Below are 25,675 nucleotides of genomic sequence, written 5' to 3'. Positions count from 1 at the left end.
TCGTGCTCGAAGAGGCGGCCGCTCTACAGACGGAGGGACACGGGGAAGGGCCCCCCCGCGAGAGAGTGGAACCCCCCGGCACAGGACGGGGGTTCTTGGTGCGGGGAGCCGCGAGCGGGAGCCGAGGGGACATTCAGTACGGTAGCAGCATGGTGCATCATTCAGGGTGAGACACAGCATCACTCACAGTGAGACACAGCGTCACTCACAGTGAGACACAGTGTCACTCACAATGAGACACAGCATCACTCACAGTGAGACACAGCATCACTCACAATGAGACACAGTGTCACTCACAATGAGACACAGCATCACTCACAGTGAGACACAGCGTCACTCACAGTGAGACACAGCATCACTCACAGTGAGACACAGCATCACTCACAGTGAGACACAGCATCACTCAGTGAGACACAGCATCACTCAAAGTGAGACACAGCATCACTCAAAGTGAGACACAGCGTCACTCACAGTGAGACACAGCGTCACTCACAGTGAGAAACAGCATCACTCAGTGAGACACAGCATCGCTCACAGTGAGACAGAGCGTCGCTCATAGTGAGACACAGCATCACTCACAGTGAGACACAGCATCACTCACAGTGAGACACAGCATCACTCACAGGAAGACACAGCATCACTCACAGGGAGACACAGCGTCACTCACAGTGAGACACAGCATCACTCACAGTGAGACACAGCATCACTCACAGTGAGACACAGCATCACTCAGTGAGATACAGCATCACTCAAAGTGAGACACAGCATCACTCAAAGTGAGACACAGCGTCACTCACAGTGAGACACAGCATCACTCACAGTGAGACACAGCATCACTCACAATGAGACACAACATCACTCACAGTGAGACACAGCATCACTCACAGTGAGACACAGCATCACTCACAGTGAGACACAGCATCACTCACAGTGAGACACAGCATCACTCACAGTGAGACACAGCATCACTCACAGTGAGACACAGCATCACTCACAGTGAGACACAGCATCACTAACAGTGAGACACAGCATCACTCACAGTGAGACACAGCGTCACTCACAGTGAGACAGCGTCACTCACAGTGAAACACAGCATGACTCACAGTGAGACACAGCATCACTCAGTGAGACACAGCGTCACTCACAGTGACACACAGCTTCACTCACAGTGAGACACAGCATCACTCAGTGAGACACAGCGTCACTCACAGTGAGACAGCATCACTCACAGTGAGACACAGCATCACTCACAGTGAGACACAGCGTCACTCACAGCTAGACACAGCATCACTCACAGTGAGAAACAACATCACTCACAGTGAGACACAGCATCACTCAATGAGACACAGCATCACTCACAGTGAGACACAGCGTCACTCACAGTGAGACACAGCGTCACTCACAGCGAGACACAGCATCACTCACAGTGAGACACAGCGTCACTCAGTGAGACACAGCATCACTCACAGTGAGACACAGCGTCACTCACAGTGAGACACAGCATCACTCACAGTGAGACACAGCATCACTCACAGTGAGACACAGCATCACTCACAATGAGACACAGCATCACTCACAGTGAGACGCAGCATCACGCACAGTGAGACACAGCGTCACTCACAGTGAGACACAGCATCACTCACAATGAGACACAGCATCACTCACAGTGAGACACAGCATCACTCACAGTGAGACACAGCGTCACTCACAGCTAGACACAGCATCACTCACAGTGAGAAACAACATCACTCACAGTGAGACACAGCATCACTCAATGAGACACAGCATTACTCAGTGAGACACAGCATCACTCACAGTGAGACACAGCATCACTCACAGTGAGACACAGCGTCACTCACAGTGAGACACAGCGTCACTCACAGCGAGATACAGCATCACTCACAGTGAGACACAGCGTCACTCAGTGAGACACAGCATCACTCACAGTGAGACACAGCGTCACTCACAGTGAGACGCAGCATCACTTACAATGAGACACAGCGTCACTCACAGCGAGACACAGCATCACTCACAGTGAGACACAGCATCACTCACAGTGAGACACAACATCACTCACAATGAGACACAGCATCACTCACAGTGAGACACAGCATCACTCACAGTGAGACACAGCATCACTCACAATGAGACACAGCATCACTCACAGTGAGACACAGCATCACTCACAGTGAGACACAGCATCACTAACAGTGAGACACAGCATCACTCACAGTGAGACACAGCGTCACTCACAGTGAGACAGCGTCACTCACAGTGAAACACAGCATGACCCACAGTGAGACACAGCATCACTCAGTGAGACACAGCGTCACTCACAGTGACACACAGCTTCACTCACAGTGAGACACAGCATCACTCAGTGAGACACAGCGTCACTCACAGTGAGACAGCATCACTCACAGTGAGACACAGCATCACTCACAGTGAGACACAGCGTCACTCACAGCTAGACACAGCATCACTCACAGTGAGAAACAACATCACTCACAGTGAGACACAGCATCACTCAATGAGACACAGCATCACTCACAGTGAGACACAGCGTCACTCACAGTGAGACGCAGCATCACGCACAGTGAGACACAGCGTCACTCACAGTGAGACACAGCATCACTCACAATGAGACACAGCATCACTCACAGTGAGACACAGCATCACTCACAGTGATACACAGCGTCACTCACAGCTAGACACAGCATCACTCACAGTGAGAAACAACATCACTCACAGTGAGACACAGCATCACTCAATGAGACACAGCATTACTCAGTGAGACACAGCATCACTCACAGTGAGACACAGCATCACTCACAGTGAGACACAGCGTCACTCACAGTGAGACACAGCGTCACTCACAGCGAGACACAGCATCACTCACAGTGAGACACAGCGTCACTCAGTGAGACACAGCATCACTCACAGTGAGACACAGCGTCACTCACAGTGAGACGCAGCATCACTTACAATGAGACACAGCGTCACTCACATCGAGACACAGCATCACTCACAGTGAGACACAGCGTCACTCAGTGAGACACAGCATCACTCACAGTGAGACACAGCGTCACTCACAGTGAGACACAGCATCACTCACAGTGAGACACAGCATCACTCACAGTGAGACACAGCATCACTCACAATGAGACACAGCATCACTCACAGTGAGACGCAGCGTCACGCACAGTGAGACACAGCATCACTCACAATGAGACACAGCATCACTCACAGTGAGACACAGCCTCACTCACAGTGAGACACAGCGTCACTCACAGCTAGACACAGCATCACTCACAGTGAGAAACAACATCACTCACAGTGAGACACAGCATCACTCAATGAGACACAGCATTACTCAGTGAGACAGAGCATCACTCACAGTGAGACACAGCATCACTCACAGTGAGACACAGCGTCACTCACAGTGAGACACAGCGTCACTCACAGCGAGACACAGCATCACTCACAGTGAGACACAGCATCACTCAGTGAGACACAGCATCACTCACAGTGAGACACAGCGTCACTCACAGTGAGACGCAGCATCACTTACAATGAGACACAGCGTCACTCACAGCGAGACACAGCATCACTCACAGCGAGACACAGCATCATTCACAGTGAGACACAACATCACTCACAGTGAGACACAGCATCACTCACAGTGAGACACAGCGTCACTCACACCGAGACACAGCGTCACTCACAGCGAGACACAGCATCATTCACAGTGAGACACAACATCACTCACAGTGAGACACAGCATCACTCACAGTGAGACACAGCATCACTCACAGTGAGACACAACATCACTCACAGTGAGACACAGCATCACTAACAGTGAGACACAGCATCACTCACAGTGAGACACAGCGTCACTCACAGTGAGACAGCGTCACTCACAGTGAAACACAGCATGACTCACAGTGAGACACAGCATCACTCAGTGAGACACAGCGTCACTCACAGTAAGACAGCATCACTCACAGTGAAACACAGCGTCACTTACAGTGACACACAGCTTCACTCACAGTGAGACACAGCATCACTCAGTGAGACACAGCATCACTCACAGTGAGACAGCATCACTCACAGTGAGACACAGCATCACTCACAGTGAGAAACAACATCACTCACAGTGAGACACAGCATCACTCAATGAGACACAGCATTACTCAGTGAGACACAGCATCACTCACAGTGAGACACAGCATCACTCACAGTGAGACACAGCGTCACTCACAGTGAGACACAGCGTCACTCACAGCGAGACACAGCATCACTCACAGTGAGACACAGCGTCACTCAGTGAGACACAGCATCACTCACAGTGAGACACAGCGTCACTCACAGTGAGACACAGCATCACTCACAATGAGACACAGCATCACTCACAGTGAGACACAGCATCACTCACAGTGAGACACAGCGTCACTCACAGTGAGACAGCGCATCACTCACAATGAGACACAGCATCACTCACAGTGAGACACAGCGTCACTCAGTGAGACACAGCATCACTCACAGTGAGACACAGCGTCACTCACAGTGAGACACAGCATCACTCACAGTGAGACACAGCATCACTCACAGTGAGACACAGCATCACTCACAATGAGACACAGCATCACTCACAGTGAGACGCAGCGTCACGCACAGTGAGACACAGCATCACTCACAATGAGACACAGCATCACTCACAGTGAGACACAGCCTCACTCACAGTGAGACACAGCGTCACTCACAGCTAGACACAGCATCACTCACAGTGAGAAACAACATCACTCACAGTGAGACACAGCATCACTCAATGAGACACAGCATTACTCAGTGAGACAGAGCATCACTCACAGTGAGACACAGCATCACTCACAGTGAGACACAGCGTCACTCACAGTGAGACACAGCGTCACTCACAGCGAGACACAGCATCACTCACAGTGAGACACAGCATCACTCAGTGAGACACAGCATCACTCACAGTGAGACACAGCGTCACTCACAGTGAGACGCAGCATCACTTACAATGAGACACAGCGTCACTCACAGCGAGACACAGCATCACTCACAGCGAGACACAGCATCATTCACAGTGAGACACAACATCACTCACAGTGAGACACAGCATCACTCACAGTGAGACACAGCGTCACTCACACCGAGACACAGCGTCACTCACAGCGAGACACAGCATCATTCACAGTGAGACACAACATCACTCACAGTGAGACACAGCATCACTCACAGTGAGACACAGCATCACTCACAGTGAGACACAACATCACTCACAGTGAGACACAGCATCACTAACAGTGAGACACAGCATCACTCACAGTGAGACACAGCGTCACTCACAGTGAGACAGCGTCACTCACAGTGAAACACAGCATGACTCACAGTGAGACACAGCATCACTCAGTGAGACACAGCGTCACTCACAGTAAGACAGCATCACTCACAGTGAAACACAGCGTCACTTACAGTGACACACAGCTTCACTCACAGTGAGACACAGCATCACTCAGTGAGACACAGCGTCACTCACAGTGAGACAGCATCACTCACAGTGAGACACAGCATCACTCACAGTGAGAAACAACATCACTCACAGTGAGACACAGCATCACTCAATGAGACACAGCATTACTCAGTGAGACACAGCATCACTCACAGTGAGACACAGCATCACTCACAGTGAGACACAGCGTCACTCACAGTGAGACACAGCGTCACTCACAGCGAGACACAGCATCACTCACAGTGAGACACAGCGTCACTCAGTGAGACACAGCATCACTCACAGTGAGACACAGCGTCACTCACAGTGAGACACAGCATCACTCACAATGAGACACAGCATCACTCACAGTGAGACACAGCATCACTCACAGTGAGACACAGCGTCACTCACAGTGAGACAGCGCATCACTCACAATGAGACACAGCATCACTCACAGTGAGACACAGCGTCACTCACAGTGAGACACAGCGTCACTCACAGCGAGACACAGCATCACTCACAGTGAGACACAGCGTCTCTCAGTGAGACACAGCATCACTCACAGTGAGACACAGCATCACTCACAGTGAGACACAGCGTCACTCAGTGAGACACAGCATCACTCACAGTGAGACACAGCATCACTCACAGTGAGACGCAGCGTCACTCAGTGAGACACAGCATCACTCACAGTGAGACACAGGATCACTCACAGTGAGACACAGCGTCACTCAGTGAGACACAGCATCACTCACAGTGAGACACAGCATCACTCACAATCAGACAAAGCGTCACGCACAGTGAGACACAGCGTCACTCACAGTGAGACACAGCATCACTCACAATGAGACACAGCATCACTCACAGTGAGACACAGCATCACTCACAGTGAGACACAGCGTCACTCACAGCTAGACACAGCATCACTCACAGTGAGAAAAAACATCACTCACAGTGAGACACAGCATCACTCAATGAGACACAGCATTACTCAGTGAGACACAGCATCACTCACAGTGAGACACAGCATCACTCACAATGAGACACAGCGTCACTCACAGCGAGACACAGCATCACTCACAGTGAGACACAGCGTCACTCAGTGAGACACAGCATCACTCACAGTGAGACACAGCGTCACTCACAGTGAGACGCTGCATCACTTACAATGAGACACAGCGTCACTCACAGCGAGACACAGCGTCACTCACAGTGAGACACAGCATCACTCACAGTGAGACACAACATCACTCACAGTGAGACACAGCATCACTCACAGTGAGACACAGCATCACTCACAGTGAGACACAGCATCACTCACAGTGAGACACAGCATCACTAACAGTGAGACAGCATCATTCACAGTGAGACACAGCGTCACTCACAGTGAGACACAGCATGACTCACAGTGAGACACAGCATCACTCAGTGAGACACAGCGTCACTCACAGTAAGACAGCATCACTCACAGTGAAACACAGCGTCACTTACAGTGACACACAGCTTCACTCACAGTGAGACACAGCATCACTCAGTGAGACATAGCGTCACTCACAGTGAGACAGCATCACTCACAGTGAGACACAGCATCACTCACAGTGAGACACAGCGTCACTCACAGCTAGACACAGCATCACTCACAGTGAGACACAGCATCACTCACAGTGAGACACAGCATCACTCACAACGAGACACAGCATCACATACAGTGAGACACAGCATCACTTACAGTGAGACACAGCATCACTAACAGTGAGACACAGCATCACTCACAGTGAGACACAGCATCACTCACAGTGAGACACAGCGTCACTCACAGTGAGACACAGCGTCACTCACAGCGAGACACAGCATCACTCACAGTGAGACACAGCGTCACTCAGTGAGACACAGCATCACTCACAGTGAGACACAGCGTCACTCACAGTGAGACACAGCATCACTCACAATGAGACACAGCATCACTCACAGTGAGACACAGCATCACTCACAGTGAGACACAGCGTCACTCACAGTGAGACAGCGCATCACTCACAGTGAGACACAGTGTCACTCACAGTGAGAAACAGCATCACTCAGTGAGACACAGCATCGCTCACAGTGAGAAACAGCGTCGCTCACAGTGAGACACAGAATCACTCACAGTGAGACACAGCATCACTCACAGTGAGACACAGCATCACTCACAGGAAGACACAGCATCACTCACAGTGAGACAGCGTCACTCACAGTGAAACACAGCATGACTCACAGTGAGACACAGCATCACTCAGTGAGACACAGCGTCACTCACAGTGAGACACAGCGTCACTCACAGTGAGACACGGCATCACTCAGTGAGACACAGCATCACTCACAGTAAGACAGCATCACTCACAGTGAGACACAGCATCACTCACAATGAGACACAGCATCACTCACAGTGAGACACAGCATCACTCACAGGGAGACACAGCATCACTCACAGTGAGACACAGCATCACTCACAGTGAGACACAGCATCACTCACAGTGAGACACAGCATCACTCAGTGAGACACAGCATCACTCAAAGTGAGACACAGCATCACTCAAAGTGAGACACAGCGTCACTCACAGTGAGACACAGCATCACTCACAGTGAGACACAGCATCACTCACAATGAGACACAGCATCACTCACAGTGAGACACAGCATCACTCAGTGAGACACAGCATCACTCACAGTGAGACACAGCATCACTAACAGTGAGACACAGCATCACTCACAGTGAGACACAGCGTCACTCACAGTGAGACAGCGTCACTCACAGTGAAACACAGCATGACTCACAGTGAGACACAGCATCACTCAGTGAGACACAGCGTCACTCACAGTGACACACAGCTTCACTCACAGTGAGACACAGCATCACTCAGTGAGACAGCGTCACTCACAGTGAGACAGCATCACTCACAGTGAGACACAGCATCACTCACAGTAAGACACAGCGTCACTCACAGCTAGACACAGCATCACTCACAGTGAGAAACAACATCACTCACAGTGAGACACAGCATCACTCAATGAGACACAGCATTACTCAGTGAGACACAGCATCACTCACAGTGAGACACAGCATCACTCACAGTGAGACACAGCGTCACTCACAGTGAGACACAGCGTCACTCACAGCGAGACACAGCATCACTCACAGTGAGACACAGCGTCACTCAGTGAGACACAGCATCACTCACAGTGAGACACAGCGTCACTCACAGTGAGACACAGCATCACTCACAGTGAGACACAGCACCACTCACAGTGAGACACAGCATCACTCACAATGAGACACAGCATCACTCACAGTGAGACGCAGCGTCACGCACAGTGAGACACAGCGTCACTCAGTGAGACACAGCGTCACTTACAGTGAGACACAGCATCACTCATAGTGAGACATAGCATCACTCACAGTGAGACACAGCATCACTCACAGTTAGACAGAGCATAACTCAGTGAGACACAGCGTCACTCACAGTGAGACACAGCATCATTCATAATTAGACACAGCATCACTCACAATCAGACAAAGCGTCACTCACAGTGAGACACAGCGTCACTCAGTGAGACACAGCATCACTCAAAGTGAGACACAGCATCACTCAAAGTGAGACACAGCGTCACTCACAGTGAGACACAGCATCACTCACAGTGAGACACAGCATCACTCAGTGAGACACAGCGTCACTCACAGTGAGACAGCATCACTCACAGTGAGACACAGCATTACTCAGTGAGACACAGCATCACTCACAGTGAGACACAGCATCACTCACAGTGAGACACAGCGTCACTCACAGTGAGACACAGCGTCACTCACAGCGAGACACAGCATCACTCACAGTGAGACACAGCGTCACTCAGTGAGACACAGCATCACTCACAGTGAGACACAGCATCACTCACAGTGAGACACAGCATCACTCACAGTGAGACACAGCACCACTCACAGTGAGACACAGCATCACTCACAATGAGACACAGCGTCACTCAGTGAGACACAGCATCACTCACAGTGAGACACAGCATCACTCACAGTGAGACGCAGCGTCACTCAGTGAGACACAGCATCACTCACAGTGAGACACAGGATCACTCACAGTGAGACACAGCGTCACTCAGTGAGACACAGCATCACTCACAGTGAGACACAGCATCACTCACAATCAGACAAAGCGTCACGCACAGTGAGACACAGCGTCACTCACAGTGAGACACAGCATCACTCACAATGAGACACAGCATCACTCACAGTGAGACACAGCATCACTCACAGTGAGACACAGCGTCACTCACAGCTAGACACAGCATCACTCACAGTGAGAAAAAACATCACTCACAGTGAGACACAGCATCACTCAATGAGACACAGCATTACTCAGTGAGACACAGCATCACTCACAGTGAGACACAGCATCACTCACAATGAGACACAGCGTCACTCACAGCGAGACACAGCATCACTCACAGTGAGACACAGCGTCACTCAGTGAGACACAGCATCACTCACAGTGAGACACAGCGTCACTCACAGTGAGACGCTGCATCACTTACAATGAGACACAGCGTCACTCACAGCGAGACACAGCGTCACTCACAGTGAGACACAGCATCACTCACAGTGAGACACAACATCACTCACAGTGAGACACAGCATCACTCACAGTGAGACACAGCATCACTCACAGTGAGACACAGCATCACTCACAGTGAGACAGCATCATTCACAGTGAGACACAGCGTCACTCACAGTGAGACACAGCATGACTCACAGTGAGACACAGCATCACTCAGTGAGACACAGCGTCACTCACAGTAAGACAGCATCACTCACAGTGAAACACAGCGTCACTTACAGTGACACACAGCTTCACTCACAGTGAGACACAGCATCACTCAGTGAGACATAGCGTCACTCACAGTGAGACAGCATCACTCACAGTGAGACACAGCATCACTCACAGTGAGACACAGCGTCACTCACAGCTAGACACAGCATCACTCACAGTGAGACACAGCATCACTCACAGTGAGACACAGCATCACTCACAACGAGACACAGCATCACATACAGTGAGACACAGCATCACTTACAGTGAGACACAGCATCACTAACAGTGAGACACAGCATCACTCACAGTGAGACACAGCATCACTCACAGTGAGACACAGCGTCACTCACAGTGAGACACAGCGTCACTCACAGCGAGACACAGCATCACTCACAGTGAGACACAGCGTCACTCAGTGAGACACAGCATCACTCACAGTGAGACACAGCGTCACTCACAGTGAGACACAGCATCACTCACAATGAGACACAGCATCACTCACAGTGAGACACAGCATCACTCACAGTGAGACACAGCGTCACTCACAGTGAGACAGCGCATCACTCACAGTGAGACACAGTGTCACTCACAGTGAGAAACAGCATCACTCAGTGAGACACAGCATCGCTCACAGTGAGAAACAGCGTCGCTCACAGTGAGACACAGAATCACTCACAGTGAGACACAGCATCACTCACAGTGAGACACAGCATCACTCACAGGAAGACACAGCATCACTCACAGTGAGACAGCGTCACTCACAGTGAAACACAGCATGACTCACAGTGAGACACAGCATCACTCAGTGAGACACAGCGTCACTCACAGTGAGACACAGCGTCACTCACAGTGAGACACGGCATCACTCAGTGAGACACAGCATCACTCACAGTAAGACAGCATCACTCACAGTGAGACACAGCATCACTCACAATGAGACACAGCATCACTCACAGTGAGACACAGCATCACTCACAGGGAGACACAGCATCACTCACAGTGAGACACAGCATCACTCACAGTGAGACACAGCATCACTCACAGTGAGACACAGCATCACTCAGTGAGACACAGCATCACTCAAAGTGAGACACAGCATCACTCAAAGTGAGACACAGCGTCACTCACAGTGAGACACAGCATCACTCACAGTGAGACACAGCATCACTCACAATGAGACACAGCATCACTCACAGTGAGACACAGCATCACTCAGTGAGACACAGCATCACTCACAGTGAGACACAGCATCACTAACAGTGAGACACAGCATCACTCACAGTGAGACACAGCGTCACTCACAGTGAGACAGCGTCACTCACAGTGAAACACAGCATGACTCACAGTGAGACACAGCATCACTCAGTGAGACACAGCGTCACTCACAGTGACACACAGCTTCACTCACAGTGAGACACAGCATCACTCAGTGAGACACAGCGTCACTCACAGTGAGACAGCATCACTCACAGTGAGACACAGCATCACTCACAGTAAGACACAGCGTCACTCACAGCTAGACACAGCATCACTCACAGTGAGAAACAACATCACTCACAGTGAGACACAGCATCACTCAATGAGACACAGCATTACTCAGTGAGACACAGCATCACTCACAGTGAGACACAGCATCACTCACAGTGAGACACAGCGTCACTCACAGTGAGACACAGCGTCACTCACAGCGAGACACAGCATCACTCACAGTGAGACACAGCGTCACTCAGTGAGACACAGCATCACTCACAGTGAGACACAGCGTCACTCACAGTGAGACACAGCATCACTCACAGTGAGACACAGCACCACTCACAGTGAGACACAGCATCACTCACAATGAGACACAGCATCACTCACAGTGAGACGCAGCGTCACGCACAGTGAGACACAGCGTCACTCAGTGAGACACAGCGTCACTTACAGTGAGACACAGCATCACTCATAGTGAGACATAGCATCACTCACAGTGAGACACAGCATCACTCACAGTTAGACAGAGCATAACTCAGTGAGACACAGCGTCACTCACAGTGAGACACAGCATCATTCATAATTAGACACAGCATCACTCACAATCAGACAAAGCGTCACTCACAGTGAGACACAGCGTCACTCAGTGAGACACAGCATCACTCAAAGTGAGACACAGCATCACTCAAAGTGAGACACAGCGTCACTCACAGTGAGACACAGCATCACTCACAGTGAGACACAGCATCACTCAGTGAGACACAGCGTCACTCACAGTGAGACAGCATCACTCACAGTGAGACACAGCATTACTCAGTGAGACACAGCATCACTCACAGTGAGACACAGCATCACTCACAGTGAGACACAGCGTCACTCACAGTGAGACACAGCGTCACTCACAGCGAGACACAGCATCACTCACAGTGAGACACAGCGTCACTCAGTGAGACACAGCATCACTCACAGTGAGACACAGCATCACTCACAGTGAGACACAGCATCACTCACAGTGAGACACAGCACCACTCACAGTGAGACACAGCATCACTCACAATGAGACACAGCATCACTCACAGTGAGACACAGCACCACTCACAGTGAGACACAGCACCACTCACAGTGAGACACAGCATCACTCACAGTGAGACGCAGCGTCACGCACAGTGAGACACAGCGTCACTCAGTGAGACACAGCATCACTCATAGTGAGACATAGCATCACTCACAGTGAGACACAGCATCACTCACAGTTAGACAGAGCATAACTCAGTGAGACACAGCGTCACTCACAGTGAGACACAGCATCATTCATAATTAGACACAGCATCACTCACAATCAGACAAAGCGTCACTCACAGTGAGACACAGCGTCACTCACAGTGAGACACAGCGTCACTCACAGTGAGACACAGCATCACTCACAGTGAGACACAGCATCACTCACAGTGAGACACAGCATCACTCACAATGAGACACAGCATCACTCACAGTGAGACACAGCATCACTCACAGTGAGACACAGCGTCACTCACAGCTAGACACAGCATCACTCACAGTGAGAAACAATATCACTCACAGTGAGACACAGCATCACTCAATGAGACACAGCATTACTCAGTGAGACACAGCATCACTCACAGTGAGACACAGCATCACTCACAGTGAGACACAGCGTCACTCACAGTGAGACACAGCGTCACTCACAGCGAGACACAGCATCACTCACAGTGAGACACAGCGTCACTCAGTGAGACACAGCATCACTCACAGTGAGACACAGCATCACTCACAGTGAGACGCAGCATCACTTACAATGAGACACAGCGTCACTCACAGCGAGACACAGCGTCACTCACAGTGAGACACAACATCACTCACAGTGAGACACAGCATCACTCACAGTGAGACACAGCATCACTCACAGTGAGACACAGCATCACTCACAGTGAGACACAGCGTCACTCACAGTGAGACACAGCGTCACTCACAGTGAGACACAGCATCACTCACAGTGAGACACAGCATCACTCACAGTGAGACACAGCATCACTCACAATGAGACACAGCATCACTCACAGTGAGACACAGCATCACTCACAGTGAGACACAGCGTCACTCACAGCTAGACACAGCATCACTCACAGTGAGAAACAACATCACTCACAGTGAGACACAGCATCACTCAATGAGACACAGCATTACTCAGTGAGACACAGCATCACTCACAGTGAGACACAGCATCACTCACAGTGAGACACAGCGTCACTCACAGTGAGACACAGCGTCACTCACAGCGAGACACAGCATCACTCACAGTGAGACACAGCGTCACTCAGTGAGACACAGCATCACTCACAGTGAGACACAGCGTCACTCACAGTGAGACGCAGCATCACTTACAATGAGACACAGCGTCACTCACAGCGAGACACAGCGTCACTCACAGTGAGACACAACATCACTCACAGTGAGACACAGCATCACTCACAGTGAGACACAGCATCACTCACAGTGAGACACAGCATCACTCACAGTGAGACACAGCATCACTAACAGTGAGACACAGCATCACTCACAGTGAGACACAGCGTCACTCACAGTGAGACAGCGTCACTCACAGTGAAACACAGCATGACTCACAGTGAGACACAGCATCACTCAGTGAGACACAGCGTCACTCACAGTAAGAAAGCATCACTCACGGTGAAACACAGCGTCACTTACAGTGACACACAGCTTCACTCACAGTGAGACACAGCATCACTCAGTGAGACACCGCGTCACTCACAGTGAGACAGCATCACTCACAGTGAGACACAGCATCACTCACAGTGAGACACAGCGTCACTCACAGCTAGACACAGCATCACTCACAGTGAGAAACAACATCACTCACAGTGAGACACAGCATCACTAAATGAGACACAGCATTACTCAGTGAGACACAGCATCACTCACAGTGAGACACAGCATCACTCACAGTGAGACACAGAGTCACTCACAGTGAGGCACAGCGTCACTCACAGCGAGACACAGCATCACTAACAGTGAGACACAGCGTCACTCAGTGAGACACAGCATCACTCACAATGAGACACAGCATCACTCACAGTGAGACACAGCATCACTCACAGTGAGACACAGCATCACTCACAGTGAGACACAGCATCACTCACAATGAGACACAGCATCACTCACAGTGAGACACAGCATCACTCACAGTGAGACACAGCGTCACTCACAGCTAGACACAGCATCACTCACAGTGAGAAACAACATCACTCACAGTGAGACACAGCATCACTCAATGAGACACAGCATTACTCAGTGAGACACAGCATCACTCACAGTGAGACACAGCATCACTCACAGTGAGACACAGCGTCACTCACAGTGAGACACAGCGTCACTCACAGCGAGACACAGCATCACTCACAGTGAGACATAGCGTCACTCAGTGAGACACAGCATCACTCACAGTGAGACACAGCGTCACTCACAGTGAGACGCAGCATCACTTACAATGAGACACAGCGTCACTCACAGCGAGACACAGCGTCACTCACAGTGAGACACAGCATCACTCACAGTGAGACACAACATCACTCACAGTGAGACACAGCATCACTCACAGTGAGACACAGCATCACTCACAGTGAGACACAGCATCACTCACAGTGAGACACAGCATCACTAACAGTGAGACACAGCATCACTCACAGTGAGACACAGCGTCACTAACAGTGAGACAGCGTCACTCACAGTGAAACACAGCATGACTCACAGTGAGACACAGCATCACTCAGTGAGACACAGCGTCACTCACAGTAAGAAAGCATCACTCACAGTGAAACACAGCGTCACTTACAGTGACACACAGCTTCACTCACAGTGAGACACAGCATCACTCAGTGAGACACCGCGTCACTCACATTGAGACAGCATCACTCACAGTGAGACACAGCATCACTCACAGTGAGACACAGCGTCACTCACAGCTAGACACAGCATCACTCACAGTGAGAAACAACATCACTCACAGTGAGACACAGCATCACTAAATGAGACACAGCATTACTCAGTGAGACACAGCATCACTCACAGTGAGACACAACATCACTCACAGTGAGACACAGAGTCACTCACAGTGAGACACAGCGTCACTCACAGCGAGACACAGCATCACTAACAGTGAGACACAGCGTCACTCAGTGAGACACAGCATCACTCACAATGAGACACAGCATCACTCACAGTGAGACACAGCATCACTCACAGTGAGACACAGCATCACTCACAATGAGACACAGCATCACTCACAGTGAGACACAGCATCACTCACAGTGAGACACAGCGTCACTCACAGCTAGACACAGCATCACTCACAGTGAGAAACAACATCACTCACAGTGAGACACAGCATCACTCAATGAGACACAGCATTACTCAGTGAGACACAGCATCACTCACAGTGAGACACAGCATCACTCACAGTGAGACACAGCGTCACTCACAGTGAGACACAGCGTCACTCACAGCGAGACACAGCATCACTCACAGTGAGACACAGCGTCACTCAGTGAGACACAGCATCACTCACAGTGAGACACAGCGTCACTCACAGTGAGACGCAGCATCACTTACAATGAGACACAGCGTCACTCACAGCGAGACACAGCGTCACTCACAGTGAGACACAGCATCACTCACAGTGAGACACAACATCACTCACAGTGAGACACAGCATCACTCACAGTGAGACACAGCATCACTCACAGTGAGACACAGCATCACTCACAGTGAGACACAGCATCACTAACAGTGAGACACAGCATCACTCACAGTGAGACACAGCGTCACTCACAGTGAGACAGCGTCACTCACAGTGAAACACAGCATGACTCACAGTGAGACACAGCATCACTCAGTGAGACACAGCATCATTCACAGTAAGACAGCATCACTCACAGTGAAACACAGCGTCACTTACAGTGACACACAGCTTCACTCACAGTGAGACACAGCATCACTCAGTGAGACACCGCGTCACTCACAGTGAGACAGCATCACTCACAGTGAGACACAGCATCACTCACAGTGAGACACAGCGTCACTCACAGCTAGACACAGCATCACTCACAGTGAGAAACAACATCACTCACAGTGAGACACAGCATCACTCAATGAGACACAGCATTACTCAGTGAGACACAGCATCACTCACAGTGAGACACAGCATCACTCACAGTGAGACACAGCGTCACTCACAGTGAGACACAGCGTCACTCACAGCGAGACACAGCATCACTAACAGTGAGACACAGCGTCACTCAGTGAGACACAGCATCACTCACAATGAGACACAGCATCACTCACAGTGAGACACAGCATCACTCACAGTGAGACACAGCGTCACTCACAGTGAGACAGCGCATCACTCACAATGAGACACAGCATCACTCACAGTGAGACACAACATCACTCACAGTGAGACACAGCATCACCCAATGAGACACAGTATTACTCAGTGAGACACAGCATCACTCACAGTGAGACACAGCATCACTCACAGTGAGAAACAGCGTCACTCACAGTGAGACACAGCGTCACTCACAGCGAGACACAGCATCACTCACAGTGAGACACAGCGTCGATCAGTGAGACACAGCATCACTCACAGTGAGACACAGCATCACTCACAGTGAGACACAGCGTCACTCAGTGAGACACAGCATCACTCACAGTGAGACACAGCGTCACTCACAGTGAGACGCAGCATCACTTGCAATGAGACACAGCGTCACTCACAGCGAGACACAGCGTCACTCACAGTGAGACACAGCATCACTCACAGTGAGACACAACATCACTCACAGTGAGACACAGCATCACTCACAGTGAGACACAGCATCACTCACAGTGAGACACAGCATCACTCACAGTGAGACACAGCATCACTAACAGTGAGACACAGCATCACTCACAGTGAGACACAGCGTCACTCACAGTGAGACAGCGTCACTCACAGTGAAACACAGCATGACTCACAGTGAGACACAACATCACTCAGTGAGACACAGCGTCACTCACAGTAAGACAGCATCACTCACAGTGAGACACAGCGTCACTCACAGTGAGACACAGCATCACTCACTGTGAGAAACAACATCACTCACAGTGAGACACAGCATCATCCAATGAGACACAGCATTACTCAGTGAGACACAGCATCACTCACAGTGAGACACAGCATCACTCACAGTGAGACACAGCGTCACTCACAGTGAGACACAGCGTCACTCACAGCGAGACACAGCATCACTCACAGTGAGACACAGCGTCACTCAGTGAGACACAGCATCACTCACAGTGAGACACATCGTCACTCACAGTGAGACGCAGCATCACTTACAATGAGACAGCGTCACTCACAGCGAGACACAGCGTCACTCACAATGAGACACAGCATCACTCACAGTGAGACACAACATCACTCACAGTGAGACACAGCATCACTCACAGTGAGACACAGCATCACTCACAGTGAGACACAGCATCACTCAAAGTGAGACACAGCGTCACTCACAGTGAGACACACCGTAACTCACAGTGAGACACAGCATCACTCACAGTGAGACACAGCATCACTCAGTGAGACACAGCATCACTGACAATGAGACACAGCATCACTGAGTGATACGCAGCGTCACTCACAGCGAGACACAGCGTCACTCACAGTGAGACACAGCATCACTCACAGTGAGACAAAGCGTCACTCACAGTGAGACACAGCATCACTCACAGTGAGACACAGCGGCACTCACAGCGAGACACAGCATCACTCACAGTGAGACATAGCATGACTCAGTGAGACACAGCGTCACTCACAGCGAGACACAGCATCACTCACAGTGAGACACAGCATCTCTAACAGTGAGACACAGCATCACTCACAGTGAGACAAAGCATCACTCATAGTGAGACACAGCATCACTCACAGTGAAACACAGCATCACTCACAGTGAGACTCAGCATCACTCACAGTGAGACACAGCATCACTCAGTGAGACACAGCGTCACCCACAGTGAGACACAGCGTTACACACGGTGAGACACAGCATCACTCAGTGAGACACAGCATCACTCACAGCGAGACACAGCATCACTCACAGCGAGAAACAGCATCACTCACAGTGAGACACAGCGTCACTTACAGTGAGACAGCGTCACTCACAGTTAGATACAGCGTCACTCAGTGAGACACAGCATCACTCACAGCGAGACACAGCATCACTCAGTGAGACACAGCGTCACTCAGTGAGACACAGCATCACTCACATTGAGACACAGCATCACTCACAGTGAGACACGGCGTCACTCACAGTGAGACACAGCGTCACTCAGTGAGACACAGCGTCACTCAGTGAGACACAGCATCACTCACAATGAGACACAGCATCACTCACAATGAGACACAGCATCACTCACAGTGAGACACAGCGTCACTCACAGTGAGACAGCGTCACTCAGTGAGACACAGCGTCACTCAGTGAGACACAGCGTCACTCAGTGAGACACAGCATCACTCACAATGAGACACAGCATCACTCACAGTGCGACACAGTGTCACTTACAGTGAGACACAGCATCACTCAGTGAGACACAGCATCACTGACAGTGAGACACAGCATCACTGAGTGATACACAGCGTCACTCACAGCGAGACACAGCGTCACTCACAGTGAGACACCGCGTCACTCACAGAGAGACACAGCGTCACTCACAGTGAGACACAGCGTCACTCACAGTGAGACACAGCGTCACTCACAGTGAGACACAGCATCACTCAGTGAGACACGGCATCACTCACAGTGAGACACAGCATCACTCACAGTGAGACACAGCGTCACTCACAGTGAGACACAGCGTCACTCAGTGAGACACAGCGTCACTCAGTGAGACACAGCATCACTCACAGTGAGACACAGCCTCACTCACAGTTAGACACAGCATCACTCACAGTTAGACACAGCATCACTCGCAGTGAGACACAGCATCACTCAGTGAGACACAGCGTCACTCACAGTGAGACACAGCATTACTCAGTGAGACACACCGTCACTCACAGTGAGACACAGCATCACTCACAGTTAGACACAGCGTCACTTACAGTGAGACACAGCCTCACTCACAATGAGACACTGCATCACTCCCAGTGAGACACAGCGTCACTCAGTGAGACATAGCATCACTCAGTGAGACACAGCGTCACTCACAGTGAGACACAGCATCACTCAGTGAGACACAGCATCGCTAACAGTGAGACACAGCATCACTCACAGCGAGACACAGCATCATTCACAGTGAGACACAGCATCACTCACAATCAGACACAGCGTCACTCACAGTGAGACAGCGTCACTCACAATGAGACACAGCATCACTCACAGTGAGACACAGCATAACTCACAATGAGACACAGCGTCACTCACAGTGAGACACAGCGTCACTCACAGTGAGACACAGCATCACTCACAGTGAGACACAGCGTCACTCACAGTGAGACACAGCTTCACTCACAGTGAGACACAGCAAAACTCACAATGAGACACAGCGTCACTCACAGTGAGACACAGCATCACTCACAGTGAGACACAGCATCACTCACAGTGAGACACAGCATCACTCACAGTGAGACACAGCGTCACTCACAGTGAGACACAGCATCACTCACAGCGAGAAACAGCGGCACTCACAGCGAGACACAGCATCACTCACAGTGAGACACAGCATCACTCACAGTGAGACACAGCATCACTTACAATGAGACACAGCATCACTCACAGTGAGACACAGCATCACTCAGTGAGACACAGCATCACTCACAGTGAGACAAAGCGTCACTCACAGTGAGACACAGCGTCACTCACAGTGAGACACAGCATCACTCAGTGAGACACAGCATCACTCACAATGAGACACAGCATCACTTACAGTAAGACACAGCGTCACTCACAGTGAGACACAACATCACTCACAATGATACACAGCATCACTCACAGTGCGACACAGCATCACTCACAGTGAGACACAGCATCACTTACAATGAGACACAGCATCACTCACAGTGAGACACAGCATCACTCAGTGAGACACAGCGTCACTCACAGTGAGACAAAGCGTCACTCACAGTGAGACACAGCGTCACTCGCAGTGAGACACAGCATCACTCACTTTGAGACACAACATCACTCAGTGACACACAGCATCACTCACAGCGAGAAAAAGCATCACTCACAGTGAGACACAGCGTCACTCACAGTTAGATACAGCGTCACTCACAGTGAGACACAGCATCACTCACAGTGAGACACAGCGTCACTCACAGTGAGACACAGCGTCACTCACAGTGAGACACAGCATCACTCAGTGAGACACAGCGTCACTTGCAGCGAGACACGGCATCACTCATAGTTAGACACAGCATCACTAACAGTGAGACACAGCATCACTCACAGTAAGACTCAGCGTCACTCACAGTGAGACACAGCATCACTCACAATGAGACACAGCATCACTCACAGTGCGACACAGCATCACTCACAGTGAGACACAGCATCACTCAGTGAGACACAGCATCACTCAGTGAGACACAGCGTCACTCACAGCATCACTCACAGTGAGACACAGCATCACTCACAGTGAGACACAGCATCACTCACAGTTAGACACAGCATAACTTAGTGAGACACAGCGTCACTCACAATGAGACACAGCATCACTCAGTGAGACACAGCGTCACTCGCAGCGAGACACGGCATCACTCATAGTTAGACACAGCATCACTAACAGTGAGACACAGCATCACTCACAGTAAGACTCAGCGTCACTCACAGTGAGACACAGCATCACTCACAGTGCAACACAGCATCACTCACAATGAGACACAGCATCACTCAGTGAGGCACAGCATCACTCAGTGAGACACAGCGTCACTCACAGTGAGACACAGCATCACTCACAGTTAGACACAGCATAACTCAGTGAGACACAGCGGCACTCACAGTGAGACACAGCATCACTCATAATTAGACACAGCACCACTCACAATCAGACAAAGCGTCACTCACAGTGAGACACAGCGTCACTCACAGTGAGACACAGCATCACTCACAGTGAGACACAGCATCACTCACAGTGAGACACAGCATCACTCAGTGAGACACGGCATAACTCACAGTGAGACACAGCGTCACTCACAGTGAGACACAGCATCACTCACAATCAGACAAAGCGTCACTCCCAGTGAGACACAGCGTCACTCACAGTGAGACACAGCGTCACTCACAGTGAGACACAGCGTCACTCACAGTGAGACACAGCATCACTCAGTGAGACACGGCATCACTCACAGTGAGACACAGCATCACTCACAGTGAGACACAGCGTCACTCACAGTGAGACACAGCGTCACTCAGTGAGACACAGCGTCACTCAGTGAGACACAGCATCACTTACAGTGAGACACAGCCTCACTCACAGTTAGACACAGCATCACTCACAGTTAGACACAGCATCACTCGCAGTGAGACACAGCATCACTCAGTGAGACACAGCGTCACTCACAGTGAGACACAGCATCACTCAGTGAGACACACCGTCACTCACAGTGAGACACAGCATCACTCACAGTTAGACACAGCGTCACTTACAGTGAGACACAGCCTCACTCACAATGAGACACAGCATCACTCCCAGTGAGACACAGCGTCACTCAGTGAGACATAGCATCACTCAGTGAGACACAGCGTCACTCACAGTGAGACACAGCATCACTCAGTGAGACACAGCATCGCTAACAGTGAGACACAGCATCACTCACAGCGAGACACAGCATCATTCACAGTGAGACACAGCATCACTCACAATCAGACACAGCGTCACTCACAGTGAGACAGCGTCACTCACAATGAGACACAGCATCACTCACAGTGAGACACAGCATAACTCACAATGAGACACAGCGTCACTCACAGTGAGACACAGCATCACTCACAGTGAGACACAGCGTCACTCACAGTGAGACACAGCTTCACTCACAGTGAGACACAGCAAAACTCACAATGAGACACAGCGTCACTCACAGTGAGACACAGCATCACTCACAGTGAGACACAGCATCACTCACAGTGAGACACAGCATCACTCACAGTGAGACACAGCGTCACTCACAGTGAGACACAGCATCACTCACATCGAGAAACAGCGGCACTCACAGCGAGACACAGCATCACTCACAGTGAGAAACAGCATCACTCATAGTGAGACACAGCATCACTCACAGTGAGACACAGCATCACTTACAATGAGACACAGCATCACTCACAGTGAGACACAGCATCACTCAGTGAGACACAGCATCACTCACAGTGAGACAAAGCGTCACTCACAGTGAGACACAGCGTCACTCACAGTGAGACACAGCATCACTCAGTGAGACACAGCATCACTCACAATGAGACACAGCATCACTTACAGTAAGACACAGCGTCACTCACAGTGAGACACAACATCACTCACAATGATACACAGCATCACTCACAGTGCGACACAGCATCACTCACAGTGAGACACAGCATCACTCACAGTGAGACACAGCATCACTCACAGTGAGACATAGCATGACTCAGTGAGACACAGCCTCACTCACAGCGAGACACAGCATCACTCACAATGAGACACAGCGTCACTCGCAGTGAGACACAGCGTCACTCGCAGTGAGACACAGCATCACTCACTTTGAGACACAGCATCACTCAGTGAGACACAGCATCACTCACAGCGAGAAACAGCATCACTCACAGTGAGACACAGCGTCACTTACAGTGAGACAGCGTCACTCACAGTGAGACACAGTGTCACTCACAGTGAGACACAGCGTCACTCACAGTGAGACACAGCGTCACTCACAATGAGACGCAGCATCACTCAGTGAGACACAGCGTCACTCGCAGCGAGACACGGCATCACTCATAGTTAGACACAGCATCACTAACAGTGAGACACAGCATCACTCACAGTAAGACTCAGCGTCACTCACAGTGAGACACAGCATCAATCACAATGAGACACAGCATCACTCACAGTGCGACACAGCATCACTCACAATGAGACACAGCATCACTCAGTGAGGCACAGCATCACTCAGTGAGACATAGCGTCACTCACAGCGAGACACAGCATCACTCACAGTGAGACACAGCATCACTCACAGTGAGACACAGCATCACTCACAGTTAGACACAGCATAACTCAGTGAGACACAGCGGCACTCACAGTGAGACACAGCATCACTCATAATTAGACACAGCACCACTCACAATCAGACAAAGCGTCACTCACAGTGAGACACAGCGTCACTCACAGTGAGACACAGCGTCACTCACAGTGAGACACAGCATCACTCACAGTGAGACACAGCGTCACTCACAACGAGACACAGGATCACTCACAGTGAGACACTGCATCACTTACAGTGAGACACAGCATCACTCACAGTAAGACACAGCATCACTCACAGTGAGACACAGCATCACTCACAGTGAGACACAGCATCACTCGCAGTGAGACACAGCATCACTCAGTGAGACAGCATCACTCACAATGAGACACAGCGTCACTCACAATGAGACACAGCGTCACTCACAGTGAGACACAGCGTCACTCACAGTGAGACACAGCATCACTCAGTGAGACACAGCATCACTCAGTGAGACACAGCATCACTCACAGTGAGACACAGCATCACTCACAGTGAGACACACCGTCACTCACAGTGAGACACAGCATCACTCACAATCAGACAAAGCGTCACTCCCAGTGAGACACAGCGTCACTCAGAGTGAGACACAGCATCACTCACAGTGAGACACAGCATCACTCAGTGAGACACAGCATCACTCACAGTGAGACACAGCATCACTCACAGTGAGACACAGCATCACTCACAACGAGACACAGCATCACATACAGTGAGACACAGCATCACTTACAGTGAGACACAGCATCACTCACAGTAAGACACAGCATCACTCACAGTGAGACACAGCATCACTAACAGTGAGACACAGCATCACTCACAGTAAGACACAGCGTCACTCACAGTGAGACACAGGATCACTCACAATGAGACACAGCGTCACTCACAGTGAGACACAGCATCACTCACAGTGAGACACAGCGTCACTCACAGTGAGACACAGCATCACTCACAGTGAGACACAGCATCACTCACAATTAGACACAGCATCACTCACAATCAGACACAGCGTCACTCAGTGAGACACAGCATCACTCACAGTGAGACACAGCATCACTCACAATCAGACACAGCATCACTCACAGTGAGACACAGCATCACTCACAGTGAGACACAGCATCACTCACAATGACACACAGCGTCACTCACAGTGAGACACAGCGTCACTCACAATGAGACACAGCGTCACTCACAGTGAGACACAGCGTCACTCACAGTGAGACACAGCATCACTCAGTGAGACACAGCATCACTCAGTGAGACACAGCGTCACTCACAGCGAGACACAGCATCACTCACAGTGAGACACAGCAGCACTCGCAGTGAGACACAGCATCACTCACAGTGAGACACACCGTCACTCACAGTGAGACACAGCATCACTCACAGTTAGACACAGCATCACTCAGTGAGACACAGCGTCACTCACAGCGACACACAGCATCACTCACAATGAGACACAGCGTCACTCACAGTGAGACACAGCATCACTCACAGTGAGACACAGCC

General features: G+C 50.5%; 1 protein-coding gene across 2 annotated transcripts in view; it reads left to right on the top strand.

Annotated features, from left to right (window-relative positions):
- SPEG (striated muscle enriched protein kinase) overlaps positions 1-25,675 on the top strand; it is a 155,825-nt gene that overhangs the window by 5,387 nt on the left and 124,763 nt on the right. For both annotated transcript variants that reach the window (XM_076066040.1, XM_076066041.1), the window contains exon 2: positions 13-166. In XM_076066040.1, coding sequence (XP_075922155.1) covers positions 13-166 — 154 coding nt within the window. The remainder of the gene's footprint in view (positions 1-12; positions 167-25,675) is intronic.

Source organism: Petromyzon marinus, chromosome 10 (assembly GCF_048934315.1).
Source record: "Petromyzon marinus isolate PM22_M1 ecotype Great Lakes invasive population chromosome 10, UKy_Petmar_22M1.pri1.0, whole genome shotgun sequence".
Classification (NCBI taxonomy): domain Eukaryota; kingdom Metazoa; phylum Chordata; class Hyperoartia; order Petromyzontiformes; family Petromyzontidae; genus Petromyzon; species Petromyzon marinus.
The sequence above is the reverse complement of the archived record's forward strand: the minus strand, read 5'-3'. Positions and strand labels throughout refer to the sequence as shown.